This window comes from Eublepharis macularius, chromosome 8 (assembly GCF_028583425.1).
Source record: "Eublepharis macularius isolate TG4126 chromosome 8, MPM_Emac_v1.0, whole genome shotgun sequence".
NCBI classification, from domain to species: domain Eukaryota; kingdom Metazoa; phylum Chordata; class Lepidosauria; order Squamata; family Eublepharidae; genus Eublepharis; species Eublepharis macularius.
In genome coordinates, this window is record NC_072797.1 from 81,582,446 (window position 1) to 81,597,221 (window position 14,776).

At 39.4% G+C, this 14,776-nt stretch overlaps 1 protein-coding gene across 1 annotated transcript; it reads left to right on the plus strand.

Moving 5' to 3' along the window:
- Window positions 1–368: 368 nt before the first annotated feature.
- On the plus strand, window positions 369–11,725 carry ISOC1 (isochorismatase domain containing 1). Its single transcript, XM_054987244.1, has 5 exons — window positions 369–968; window positions 4,391–4,510; window positions 4,617–4,820; window positions 5,071–5,187; window positions 9,128–11,725. The coding sequence occupies exons 1-5, from the start codon at window positions 498–500 to the stop codon at window positions 9,272–9,274; spliced, it is 1,059 nt and encodes a 352-aa protein (XP_054843219.1). The 5' UTR covers window positions 369–497; the 3' UTR covers window positions 9,275–11,725.
- The last annotated feature ends 3,051 nt before the right edge of the window (window positions 11,726–14,776 follow it).

Sequence of the window (14,776 nt, forward strand, 5' to 3'; positions counted from 1 at the left end):
ATTTATGATTGCTCCCCTAGTGTAACTGAAGTTAACAAGCGTTTTATTTGTTCTGCGCCGTCTTTTCAGTTCACCCTTACTCGCTGGATGTAAAAGATCGAACAGCACCTTTTGGAGAGGGGTGTGCGCAGTAGCAGTATTAGCAGGGTGGGGGAAAAAACTGCGTGTATGGGGGGGGGGGGTCCTCACTCCAAGAAGTACTTGAAGTTCTTGAATATTTTCATATTTCGAGGGCTACAGCAAGCACGATCCCCTGGGCCCGCTGCCGTTGCAATCCATCTGGCTTTTCTTCCTGGCGCTCAGCTCTCCCCGCGCCCGTCAGCAAAACGTGAGCGTGACTGTCTGCCAACTCCCCGTCTGGAGAGACTGCAAGACGGTTGTGGCAGGAGGACTCCTCCTCCAGCTGCTGCTGGAACGAGGCGAAGAGAGCGAAAGGTAGCCCGCCCGTCTCCACCAGGCTGCGTCTTCTCCAGGCAGAACCGGGGAGGACTGAGTTCATGGTGAGGAGGAGGAGCAGGAGCCGGGACTGGGGGCCGACAGCGCCTCCGGCCTGGCCGGGTGGAGGCGGCGGTGGCGGCGGCAGCACGAGAAGGAGGAGCTGCGGCAGCAACAGCGGCGGCGCGGAGCTGGAGCGGCTGCCCCTGAACATGGCGGCAGCGGAGCAGCACCTGACGGAAGCCGCCTCCGCCCCCCTCCCTGCAAGCGGGAGCTGTGCCTTCTCGTCGTCTGGGTCGGTGCCGGTGCTCTTCTGCTTTTCTGTGTTCGCTAGGCCTTCGTCGGTGCCGCACAGCTCCGGTTATGAGGTGCTGATCCAGAAGTTCCTGAGCCTCTACGGCGACCAGCTCGACATGCACCGCAAGTTCGTGGTGCAGCTTTTCTCTGAGGAGTGGAGCCAGTACATAGACCTGCCCAAGGGCTTCCTGGTGAACGAGCGTTGCAAAGTGCGCCTGGTGCCGCTGCAGATACAGGTGAGTGACGAAGGCCGCCTTAGGCAGCCCTCGCGTCCTCCCTCCGCCGGCTTTCCTCACACACCCACCTCCAGACAGGGAAGCGGGGAAGGAAGAGAACGAGGGGAAATCTCTTGGTTAGCCCTATGGAGAGACCACGCGCAGTTTCCCAATCCCAGCCAGCTCAGAGTGGGGACTTTCCTGTCAACCATCCACTGCCGAAGGAGGTCACTTGTTCCCTTCCTTCCTCCTACAGAGATGAGAAAGGCGGCAGCTTTATTCCATACATGCAAGTAATAAGAAGTATTTTGACACTTTTAGATTGCCTCCGAATGCTGTGTATTTATTTTCCCGTCAGTAATCCTGGTAACACACCTCCTCCTAACTAAGCCAGTTCCAGGATTGTAGATGGAGAACAGAGGGAGTTTGATTAAATATATGTAGTGAGGAACTCTTGACTGAGGTGGGTTTAAAACCTGGGATTTTCTGGATTGCTCTCTTTGTCACCAGTACAATGGGACTCACTGCTTATGTGCACACTGACTCTGATGTTTTCAACTTAAAATTGCAGCCAGGGTACAATGAAATGAAGGAGAAAATCATCTGATCATGGAGTAGTGATATGCTTTTCAAATTCTTTGAAAGAAAGTCAAGAGAAGGGATGGATTCTTTCCACACCTGGATTTCACAGTCATGTAGGAAATGGCTATCCTGACCAGTGTTAGACTCAGTGAGGATGGTACTTGGGGAGGTTCTGATTAATTTTGGAAAGAAAGCTGCCCTGAGCCTATTTGTGGGGGGGAGGGGGGTGAGTATAAATCAAATCAATAAATAAAATGGAATTAAATTTAGCAAATGATATATTAGAAAATACATGTAAAATGAATGAGTGTGAGGAAACTCATTAAAAGTTCTCAATATCACTGAGAAATATTCAGGGATGTTACTAGATGGCAAAAGGGAGAGTAGGATGGAGGGAGTGTGCTGTGAAACCAGTAGCTGTCACATCAGTGATGGCAGTTTTTCAGTAGCTATCAGGACAGCCAGTTTATTGTTACATGCAAGGCATGTAGTGACACACATCTATCTTGGATATTGTGACCTATTTTTGAGGTTCAGTAACAGCCTGATCCTAGTCAGTGTTATATGCTTAAGTTATGCCCAGTGTGTAAGCCTGTAGTATAGAATTTAACTCCTTTAGGAATTTCTGGAACTTACTTTCTAGAAAACATGTTCTAAATTGAAGTGCAAAGCACCTCTTTAACAGATAGAAAGGATATCTTTTTCAAATTCAGTTAACTGCCAAGAGAAGCAGTACACAGTGCTTTTATTAGAACTTACCTGGCAATCACGCAGTAGTCCTTGCACTTTCCTTCTTGAAAGACAACTGGTATTTTTTGTGGTTCTTTAACTATCTTGAAGGTGTACACAAGAATATTTAAAGATGTTAGCTAACCTGCAGTATGTATCTTGAGAAAGTTTAGACTTAGACTTTGATCTGCCAGCCAACTGTGTTCATGGTAATCCTGTATTGTAGAGTACCTGCAAAGTAATTGCTACTATAAGCAGAAACATAAAGTTTAAATATGTGTAAAACTATTCCCCTAAAATCTGTCTCTAATGAACTTCTACTGTTGAAAGACTTCATTCTGTTTTATGTATTTTTAGCACATTGTGATTGTACCTATAATTTGCACTAGTAGGATTTTAAAATATACATTTGTCAGTAATCACAAATTAGACATTCATATAATGGAATTACAGAGTGGTATCTGGATAAATGTGACTGTATCAGTAATGTATGCTATTTGTAGTTTCATGAACAGTTGGTGTAATGGTTTTAAAGCAACATATTCCTTTTCATAGAGGAGATAAAATACCAAAGCAACAGGTAATTTCTAATAATATAGTATGTGCATTACCTCCACCATAAATAACATTTACTTTAAAGATAGTGGATTGAGCATTGCATAGCTTTTAACTAAGCACACAAAAAAGGATGCTATACCTTTTTTATAACCTTCTCCTTGGCATATTTATGCTCTGGGACTATCACTGTAAGGCTATAGTCTTAAGTAATCTGGATAGCCTACTTTAACTTGGTAGGACTTATTTTAGGGCTATGCATAGAAGAACTGAACAGTACAGAAGCTACTGAATTGGTGTTACGTTCCGTGAATGAGAGAATATCCCTGGAGCGAATAATAATAATAATATGTTTATTGCTTTTCCGGCCGAAGCCATAAGCCATACAAACACCAACAAAATATGAACTGTACACTTGAACATATCCAATTCACACAGACATAACTCGTCATTATCACTTTAAACTATCTAAACTCATGAAGATTTTGTTTCTTTATCACCGTGGCTAAAAAGGAAGCCACTATAGCAGAGGTTTGATTGTCAGGAAAGTTATCGGACAATAACACTGAGATTGCCCAAGGAAGGAAGGGAAGCTTTTCTTTTAACATAATAGGAATAATAAATCTCTCTCTTTCCCTGGAGTGAACACAGTATGTAATGTAGTATTACTGCCAGCATATCATTCTGATAATTTGTTAATCTATGTATATGCATCAAGTACAGATGTTTATTTTCTGTCTTTCAAGCTATAAATGAACAATTTGATTAAGTTTACATTTTACCAAACTTTAATAAAGGTACCAGTTTGAAGATACTGTGTAAAATAACTTACACGTTACTGTAGAAAAGTTACCACTCTTTGGTAGACAGGAAAAGAATCTTCACTTTTGTGCTTTATACAGTGTAAACCATTAACAGCTCACCCCATAAGCTTTTTTCCCCCAAAGCAAGTTCCACTTACAGTGCAATCCTTAGAACGCAGTATCCTAAGTCCATTATAATTAGTGGGCTTTTAAAAGTAACTGTTCAAGATTGCATTGCGAGGCTACAGTCTTATGCATACTTGTCTGGGAGTAAATCCACTGAAGATAGTGGGACTTGCTTATTCAGAATTATGCGTAGTATTGGGCTGTGTGTGTTCCAGGCTTCAGTCCAAAGCACATTTACAAGTGGAGCAAACTGAAATTAATAGGATTTTCACATAAACATGGATAAGATTACCATTAGCCGTTGTGAAGATTAGCTATCATAAATATTCTGTTTATATTTGTTCCAGCAGGGACCAAGTAAAGTAACATTATTGCATTATTTCAAAAAGAAATTGTGAAATCAGAAATAAGGTGATTTTGTTAAGATAAGCAGAACTGCGTGACCAGAATCCACAAGCACAGCACTTCCATACAGGCACTGAGTGGGGAACATTTGCCAGACCTGCTTAAGGCTGCTCTCAATGAAAACATGATCATCGTGTCAGAAATTCTATTAGATACAAATTGTGCCTTGGGATTTTCCAAAATATTAAAGTATTTTTTCTCTGATTTGTAGTATTAACTTTCTAATTTTCTTCATTCCCTCAGCTAACTACCCTGGGAAACCTCACACCTTCAAGCACTGTGTTCTTCTGTTGTGATATGCAAGAGAGATTCAGACCTGCTATTAAGTATTTTGGAGACATTATCAGTGTAGGCCAACGATTGGTAAGTTTACTTGGTTTCTCAGTATATTATCTACTGCTACCTAGGTTTGACTATTTTATTGTTTAAACGGTAGTTTCATTCTCAAGTGGGATCTTTCCTTTTGCAGCTTCAAGGTGCTCGGATTTTAGGAATCCCTGTTATTGTAACGGAACAGTATCCAAAAGGTCTGGGGAGCACAGTGCAAGAAATTGACTTAACTGGAGCTAAACTTGTCTTACCCAAAACAAAATTTTCTATGGTATTGCCTGAAGTTGAGACTGCATTAGCAGAAATCCCTGGAGTTCGCAGTGTTGTTTTATTTGGAGTAGAAGTAAGTACTACTATTATCATTTTAATAGATTTTCTACTGCAATAGAATGTTGCTATTTAGATAAAAGTTAAATATTATTTGTAAAGATACCTTATAGACTTTTTGTAAATGTAGTCACCTGCATTAGAGATATTTCTCAGACTCTTAACAGTTTGGAATACAACTGTACAAGCTATGAACATTCTTGTACTTTTGTTTGTTTTCCCTTTCTGTAATTAGTATTAAAGCTGTTTATTCTATTTTCTTTAAGACTCATGTGTGCATCCAACAGACAGCCCTGGAATTGGTGGGCAGAGGTTTGGAAGTTCACATTGTGGCAGATGCAACCTCCTCGAGAAGTATGATGGATAGAATGTTTGCCTTAGAGGTAACTACTTTGGGGTGGGTTTGCATTTGAGACTGACTAGAGTAATTGTTAAAAGAAGGGAGGACATCTCATTTTCCCATGGTCAGAAAAACTCAGGGTGAAAGGAGTTCAAGATGGATGGGTGTTTCTTAAAAGCGAGATATTGAAGGCATAATCACAAACTATTTCAATGAGAAAGAAAAATGGGCAGTTACCTAAAGAAGCTAGGGTGGCTCTATAAAGATCTGAACATTTAAAAAGACACATTTAACAACTGGAAGGAAGGCTGTTTAACCAAGGATGAATATAAACAATTTGCCAGTGCTTGTAGAGAGAGTGTTAGAAAGGTTAAAGCTCAGTGTGAGCTTAGAGTAGTGAGAGATGCTAAACACAACAAAAAACGGTTTCTTTGGTTATGTTCGGAACAGGAAGAAGGAAAGGAAGAGTTAGGCCCACTGTGGAGAGAGGAAACATATTTTTAACAGGTGATGAAGAGAGGGCAGAACTGCTTAATTCCTACTTCCCTTTGGTCTTCACTTGCAAGGGGAACTGGACTCACCTTGGCAAAAAGGGAACACATGAGAAAGAAATGGAATTGCAGCCCACGATAGACATTGAGGTGGTACATAAACACCTAGCTTCTTTAAATGAAATTAGGTCCTCAAGGTACTTGCTGATGTAATTGTGGAATCTCTGTCACCTTTGAGAACTTGGAGTAAAGATGGACAGAAGATTAGAGGCAGGCAAATGTTGTCCCCATCTTCAAGGGAGGGGGGAGCCAGGTAATTATCAACTTGTCATCTTGACGTACATACCTGGAAAGGTCCTGGAACAAATCATCAACTAGTCAGTCCGTGAGCATGTAGAAAAGACAGCGGTGATGACTAAGAGCCAGCATGGGTTCCTCAAGAACAAGTCATGTCAGACTAACCTTCTCTTTTTTTCTTAGAGAATTACTACTTTTGTGAATCAGTGGAATGCTGTGGAATAGTTTATCTTGATTTCAGTAAGGCCTTTGATAAGGTTCCCCATGATACTCTGGTTGACAAGTTGGTAATGTTTAATTTGCATCCTGTTACTGTTAGATGGATTTGTAACTGATTGAGAGATGGAACCCAAAGAGTGCTTGTAAATGGTTGCTCATCTTCTTGGAGAGGAGTGACAAGTGAAGTGCCTCAGGGATCTGTCCTGGGCCCTGTGCAACATATTTATAAATGACTTGGATGAAGGAATAGAGGGGATGCTCATTAAATTTGCAGATGGCACTAAATTGGGAGGGATTGCAAACACAGTAGAAGGTGATCTTGACAGGCTGGAAAACTGGGCTAAAATTAACAAAATGAATTTCGACAGAGATAAATGTAAAGTTCTGCATTTAGGTAGGAAAAATCAAAGATGACTGAGAGGAGATAGGATAAACCTCTTCAAATATATGAAGGGCTGTCATATAGAGGATGGAACAGAATTGTTTTCTGTTGCCCTAGTGAGAGCCAAGCTACACGAGACGCCTGATACTTGACGAGTTTTTGCAAGTTTGCCTGGAAAATATAGTTAGGCCAGCAGCGGCAGCAGGGCCAGAAGGACACAGGAGGGAAAGAGTCAGTGAAAAGAGCCCAAAGAGAGCCCTCTGCTACTGCTAGCCACCTGCAAGCTTTAAGCTCCCCTCGCTGACTCTTTTCCTTCCATCCTTCTGGCCTTGCTGCTCTGACATGCCCTCCCTCTGCCCCCAAACTCCTGGAGGAAAATCTGAGCAAAGCGGATCCACTTGTTTTTCCTCTGGGAGCTTGGGGAAGGGGGCATGTCAGAGTTGTAGCAGGGCCAGAAGGGCGAGAGGGAAAGAGTCAGAGAGGGGAGCCTGAAACTGGCAGATCGCTAGCAGCGGCAGAAGGAGCTGCTAAGGCTGCCATCGCCACCGCAACTGCTACTCGACCATCCTCACAGAGAGCGTAAGGAGTCTCCGATTACACTTCCTAGGTAAGTTTGCATGAACTCGCCACGTGTCAGGCATCTTGTATAGTTTAGCTCTGAGTTGAACCAGAAACAACGGGTTAAAATTAAAGCAAAAGAGTTTTCTGCTAAACATTAGGAAGACAAAGCAGTTGCTCAGTGGAGCTGGCTTCCTTGGGAGGTGGTGGGCTCTCCTTTGGAGATATTTAAGAAGAGGCTAGATGGTCATGAATGCACACAGATCAAGAGAGGAAGTGCATAAGGGATGACCCGGTGCTTGACTCTCATGGCCCTTTCTTGTATGCCCAGGGTAATGAAGATAACCACTTTGGGATCAGGAAAGAATTTTCCTCCAGGCCAGATTGGCCAGGGATCCTGGAGGGTTTTTTGTCTTCCTCTAGGCATAGATCAGGGGCCACTGAGGGAAGTGTGTGTGGGGGGGGGGGGTAGCCATGAATTTCCTGCATTGTGCCGAGGCTGGACTAGATGACCCTTGGGGAACCTTTCAGCTCTTTGTTTCTGTTTTTCCCTTTAATTTCCTTCCTACACAATGTCCTCTCCCCCTCCTCCTGACATACCCCATATCTTCACTTTTCCCTAATTCCTTCTGTCTTTCCCAGTCATCAGCCAACTGACCTTTTATCTGTCCTGTCTTCAGCTATATTTATTATTTATTTACTTGGGTGGCCTGCACCTAAAAGTTTGAAACAGCAAGACAATAAAAAGTGTTTAATGAAACATGGACTGTTGTTCACCTAATTGTTAAAAAAAAATTAACCTTGCTAGATAGATGAGAGAGAGCTTATATTGCAGCTTTTGTTCTAGAACGTTTATAGAAACTTTCAGATATAAAATCTTAGTGACTAATAACTGTTTTATTTTCCGTTTGTCCTCTTTTTTTAAATAGACATAATTGTTTTGTGAATAGGTTGTTAGAGAGCAATATAAATATATCTTTTAAAATCAAATAAAATATTTACAGTGCTTAAGCATTATGTTTCCATAGTAGTCCTCCTGGTAGCTCTTGGAACATTTCAGTTTATTAATTCACCTTTTCAACAAGAGCTTTGTCTAAGTACATACTGCATAATTACTGGACTTGGAACATACCGAACACACATGTGATTATAAAGTCTTGATTCATGCTGAAAAATAAAAATGTTTAAATGTTTTATATTCATACACAGTACAAAGGTTTTTATCTCTCTGTCCTGAAGTGATTTTCTTAGTTTTGTCTTAAATCACGTATTTAGATATAATAATAGGTAGTAATTTATATGCAGTGATCTGTAATTAGCAAAGATTCATTGTACCTATATTGAAAGTAAACTTGTTTTTGTGTAAATGATTTAAATTTGTAACTTGCAGCTATTTTATTCCTTGTCTATTCCATATAAAATGTAATGTAAGAGAACTGGGGCTGCATTCATTCATCCCAACAAGCCAAAAATTCATGTATGAATGTCGCTTGCTGCCATGCTCAGACACATGCGTCGCTCTTCCCACTTCCCTTCTCATATGGAGCATGATTAAGGATTCCTGATTTGAAACAAACTTGAAATCCCCTTTACATACAAATGCATGCGTCCAGGTGAGTTGAAGTATGTTTATTCCTCACAAACTAATATTCTACACCGTGGTTTAATTCAGATATTGAATCCCGGTTTGTGTGGAGTGAACAAACTCGAGTTCACCTGGATGTTATCTGTACTTCATAGGAAACTAGAGGTCATTTCAAACAAGGACTCCCATAATTGCAAAATACTCAAGTAGGAATGGGAGAGGAGAAAGGCACATGTGTGAACACAGCGGCCAGGTATGTCAGTGCAGAGTCTGGGATTAACTAGAGCCTATGAATGCCTCATTGAAATTCTTTTAACTCTAATGGATATTTTTGCCTTTTAAAAATATATAGTTGCACAAAAAATAAAAGGCAGTGTTTTTATTGTTGAAAACTAACCAACAAGATACATGATGTGTACACATCACTAATAATTTGCTTCTGCTTTTTCAGCGCCTTGCTCGCACTGGGATTATTGTTACCACTAGTGAAGCTATACTGTTGCAGCTGATAGCTGACAAAGATCATCCCAAATTCAAAGAAATTCAGAACCTCATTAAGGCAAGTGCTCCAGAGTCGGGACTTCTTTCCAAAGTATAAAGAGAGTGTCCTTGAAAGAACCTTGACAGTGAAAGGAAACTAAAAAGCTGTAAGTACACACACGTGCACACACCCTTCTTTTTCTCCTGGCAAAAATATAAAACTACAAATTGATGTATTTGTGTTTGCCTTAGCAGAATTCATTTGGTTTTGCTGTCCAAATGCCATTGTATTCAGTTAATCCCTATTATGTCTTCGGGTACTATAGAATCATTTTGTTGTCAGAACAACATTTAAAAACAGGTGCTGTTTGTACTGTACTTACTGATTGTAACACAGCTTTTCTTGATTGTATAAATGTATTGTGGTTTGTTTCAGTTTTTGTACCAATAATACACGTTGACATAGATAATGTGGTATGGTTTGACAGTCTACAAATGGAGCCATATTTTAAATAAAATAGAATGTATATACACCTTGGAGGGAAAACATGGCTTATCATTAGATAAACAGAGGAACAAATAACATAGGTGCATTATACCAGATAGATGAATCTTAATTACCCTGATGCTTGATTATTCTTTATTGAATCATGTTTGAAAGACCTTTTTAATAAAGTTCCAACAAGGAAGGTCTGTAGGTTAATGTTCACGTTAAAATCATAAACACCTTCTTTCAATGTGTTAATTAGACTGTTTGAAATGTTAATTCCTTTAAACAATTCAGATGAATTTGTTCAAACTTCTCATTTCCAAGTATTGAAATAACTTCTTTTTCTGGATGTGTTGGAGGATTTATTTTTAATCCTTGTATGTTTAGACTTAATTAACTCCATCTGGCTTCTGTATTCAATCAAGCAAGTCGGGGGAAGGGCAGGGGGAGAATCAGCTTCTTAAATTTAATGTAGGCTTCTGCAGTGGTAGATGTAAATGAGCTTCAAAATGAATAGGGCTTCTGTAACTTAATGCAATATTTTATAGCTGGAAGTACATTTGAATGTACTTGAATGTACATTTGAAGTACATTGTTAATACAGAAAAATGCTTCATTTTCTGATTAAAGTTACTATAAAGCATATGTAGGGTTATATACTATTAACATTGTTTTTAAAAAACAAATGAACAGTGCTTGAAAGCCAGGAACTTTGGCTTTATAAGAAACGAGAGGGGCCCGCAAGGATTTCAGGGGGGCATCTCATTTTCCTCTACCCTTCCATGCCCTGTTTCCCTACCCTGCCCTCTATGGCCTCTTTCACTTTTTCTGCCTCCCTCTCTCATTCCCACCCATTTTTGTCTGCCCCGTCTTCACTTTTTCTTTCCCCACCCCAGTATCCTCTTCCCTATGGCCCAGTTGCATGGTGAAGGGAGGTACTTCACTTTTTTATCTGTGTTTCCTTCCCCGCACTATTTCCTCTTTCCCTCGTGTTGGCAGTTTCCATATCCTTTTCTCCTTCAAAACCCCAAACAACTTACTTCTTTTCTGCCCTCCAGGGAAACCAAGCCTGGAATACAGACTGAACTATTATGGTTGCCTGGCAACAACCACTGAGGGCAGCTAGTTAAAGTTACAGGTGCTCCTTTTATCATTTTGGTTTTGTTTTTTTTAAAAAACCATGTATTTTAGATTTCAGATTTTTCTGCGAACCTGGGTCATTTTTCAGGTGTGTAGGAAGATTTGTCTTGCTCGTTCATGGCTCCAGTCTCTGGATTTCAGTATCCACAGATCAGGGTCACTGGGCTATTAGTATATAAGATGGCCCTGGTAAGTGTGTTTACTGTGTTTTATTATTGTTATATGAAGTTTTGCTGTTCAGTTTAAAATTGCTTTCAATGGGAGCTAACCAAAGTCTTGTTTCATCTTCTTCTATTTGTTAAATTCCCACCACTGTCCTTGTAAAAATTGGTGCAGTAGTTCAAGGGAGATTCACTTCTGTTTGTTTTGTTTTTTAAACTACTACTACTGCAACTACATACTGTATTGTGGAATGAACCTAGCACATGACTTTGGACAGAAAAAGAAAATTCAACACATGAACTCAGCACCTGACTTGGGACAAATCATTCCTACCAGCAGTTACTGACTTACTTTCTTCTCTTGCATATTACTCATGCTGTTTAGCAAAGTAAAATATATAAGGGAACAGTAGTGAGAAAACTACTACATAAAAGGTACTAAAGGTACCTTTACCTTTAGTGAGAAAACTGCTACATAAAACGATATATTAAGGCATATTTTTAATGTTTATACCATGGCTAATTCAAATGAATTAATGTGATCCAGTGAGCTACTTTAGGAACACCACAATTTTGGTGCATATTTGGTACAATTTTGCTTCCCTCTGTCCTTCTTTAAAGATGCTGTCACAAATTGTTTATGAAAGATCCTTATGTATCAAGGTAGTTTGCCGACTTGAAGAACTGATGGGGAAACAGAAGCCCAAACCCCCATGAGAATATTATGTTACTTTTGCTGATCTTTGAATTCCAGACAATATAAAAAATTCACATCCTGTCTCCTCAGTGCTTCTCCGCTCCATGAAAATTTTCTACAAATATTTAATAACTACACAAACATATGTATCTTAATTATTGAGTATATTGTGAAGCTGGGGGCTGTATTTACAAACCACACTTTTACCTGAACACAGAACTATTATTATTCAACTATTATTATTCAGTTCAATTTCTATCCCCCCCCCAAGTGGGCTTATCCCTTATTTGGAGTAAAAGGGGATGCAGAAATATTCTTAACGGTATTTGTTGATTGAGCAATATGTTAACATTATAGTGAAAATATCAAGGTGTTAAAAAAAACTAAAGTGTTCATGATGCTGAGCACGTTTTGTGCTATTTTCATAGTAGTCTTTTTGGGAGAAACCAATTTGGATACATATATCAGCTGTCAACAGCATATCAAATATTTTTGGCCAGGATGAGGATAGAGTCCTCATCCTGGATGAATGTCAACAAAACCTTCATGTTCAGCTGAGTAGGTGGGCTGATGTAGGCTGACTGTGTGATAACCAGATAACCCATAGTTAAACATTCATGTAGTTTGGGTTGTTGCTCTTAGCTGAGCATGTTAATCTAGATATAAAAAGTTATTTTAATAATTGATATAGTAGCTTTGAACTGTTGACTTGTATTCACTATCATTCTTGACCAACCACTTAATGTAAAGTATTTCTAAAATTCACAATAAAATAGAAGAAATAAATCATCGCACAATCACAGTTAAGCAGGGTAGTCCTTTATAAATATAGAAGTGTTTGTACTGAAATCATTAATATAATTTCACAAATTAAAGCACATTGAGTTAAGCTTAATTTCATAGTTTTACAATCATATCCAAATATTAAAACAGTGTGCTTTCCAAAATTAAATACAGATGCAGAATTTGAGGGAGCCTGTTGGACTTTTGTGAAACAAAAGAAAAACCAAACCAACACCTCCAATAAACAATACAAAATATTGTATTGAGCCAGTAGTGGTTAAGAGCACAGGACTCTAATCTGGAGAGCCAGGTTTGATTCCCCACTCCATTTGAAGCCAGCTGGGTGACCTTGGGTGAGTCACAGCTTCTAGGAGCTCTCTCAGCTTCACCCACTTCACAGGGTGTTTGTTGTGGGGATAATAATAACATACTTTGTAAACTGCTCTGAGTGGGCATTAAGTTGTCCTGAAGGGCGATATATAAGTCGAATATTATTTTTATGTATTTTAAAAGGTAAAATGGTGTATAGTATATTTCAGAATCATCTTATATACAGTGTGCAACAAGTACAATAATTATTATACAACAGAGTATGGTAAGTGCTACATTAGATAATATCCATTCACACACACAATACAGCTTCATGATGTGAGGAGAATAAAAAAACAGTAGGTGGTTGGAGGTCTTTACCTGTTGGTTTATTCTTTCTTTAACTGTAAGGGCCTCTCCCAGACTTTTTTCTGTCTTGGACTTCTATGAAGTGCTTATCTGTTGTTGACTGCCTAGCTATTTATTGCAATCACTTAAGGCCTAATCTCTCTGAAGGGTAAATCTATAATTGGGCTGTATTTCTTCACACTAATCAAGGAGACACATATGAACAAATGTGCTTCCTTGCAAAATAGTTGTTTTTACATAGAAAACTAGACGGTGAGGAGAAGAGAGTGTTCCCTCACGTTTGAAAGTACTTGAAATATTCCTTACAGTTCTTTATTCTTTCTTAGCTGATTAAGCCTAGTAATGGCCACAGCTCTGCTCTTTCACATAGTCGAACTTGTATCATAAAGGATAACAACTCACTGGATTGCAATGGCAAAAAAACCCCAGACTATGGGGAAGAAGGAAACTGATAGAGAATGCAGATTCTAGAATTCCAAAGATGAACAAATCTACTGGTAATGAGTTGGAAGGATAGGTGAAGGTGAAAGAGAATATTTTAAAAATTGAACATGCTTTGTGCAAAGCTTCAACAATTATGGTATCATGAACAAAAGTAGGAGTATCAACGAATAATAGTGTCTTCTGCCCACTGTGTTAAGCTCCTTTTGACTTAGAAAAAGATAAAACGTTGACACTGAAAAGCCTGCAAAACAGCAATTGTGGTGTTTTCATTTTAATGAGTACTCAAGAGGATACTGTAGGCACTTTGGAGACAAGCTGTAGAGATTGTGTATGTTTGGTGTGACCACATACACATTGAGGCAATATATCTATAATAAGGAAACCCCAACTTGGAATTCATACTGCAAATAATTTAACAGAAGGCTCTATGCGCACAGAAGACCTCTGCCCATATGAAATTATTTGAGTATGATCCTGTTAAAGTTCCAAATTATATAAAAGCTAGCTTGGTTTTCTCAAAATGTGGGGTCTTTACTTGAAGCTCCAAAGCTGTGGACAGATTCCATAGGCTGTTGGTTTATATCCCTCTTCAATGATACTTTGGAGGTAAGTGCTGCTGCGAGAACCTGTTGTTCTGGGCTGTTTACTGCTTTTTCTGGTTAGGAGAGCCAGCATGATGTAGTGATTACTACTGGACTAGGAGTGGGGTGACCCTGGTTCAAATCCCCCCTCTGCCATGGAAGCTTGCTGAGTGACCTTGGTCCAGTCACACCGTCTTAGCTTAACCTACCTCGCAGAGCTATTGTGAGGATAAAGTGGAAGAGAGGAGAATAATGTAAACTGCTTTATGTCCCCGTTGGTGAGAAAGGCAGGTTATAAACAAAGTAAAAAATCAATTAAAAATGATTTGGCAGCTTGAACGGAAGATTTATAAATATCATAGTTATATATGTATATACTACTGCTGAATAGTTTCGTGTTACAGTATGCAGTCTGGTCCTGGACATGTTCACACGAACGTCACAAGTTCTCACCTGTATCTAGTCGTATGACAGACAGCATACAAGAGTCATATTTTTATCTCTCACTGGACACGCAAAATATTCTTTTAATTAAACAAATGTTTTAAGAGGATTTCAAATAAAAGCCCATATCTATTTGTTAATATGCTTACAAGTACTAAAACTAATTGTTATGTTCTCTAGAAACTATCATTGAAATTGGAGC

Excerpts from the sequence above, each read along its gene's own strand:
- ISOC1 (XM_054987244.1), top strand. The coding sequence starts at position 498 with ATGGTGAGGAGGAGGAGCAGGAGCCGGGACTGGGGGCCGACAGCGCCT. Across the intron at positions 4,511-4,616 it reads TCAGTGTAGGCCAACGATTG|CTTCAAGGTGCTCGGATTTT; the intron begins GTAAGTTTACTT and ends TTCCTTTTGCAG. Across the intron at positions 4,821-5,070 it reads TTGTTTTATTTGGAGTAGAA|ACTCATGTGTGCATCCAACA; the intron begins GTAAGTACTACT and ends ATTTTCTTTAAG.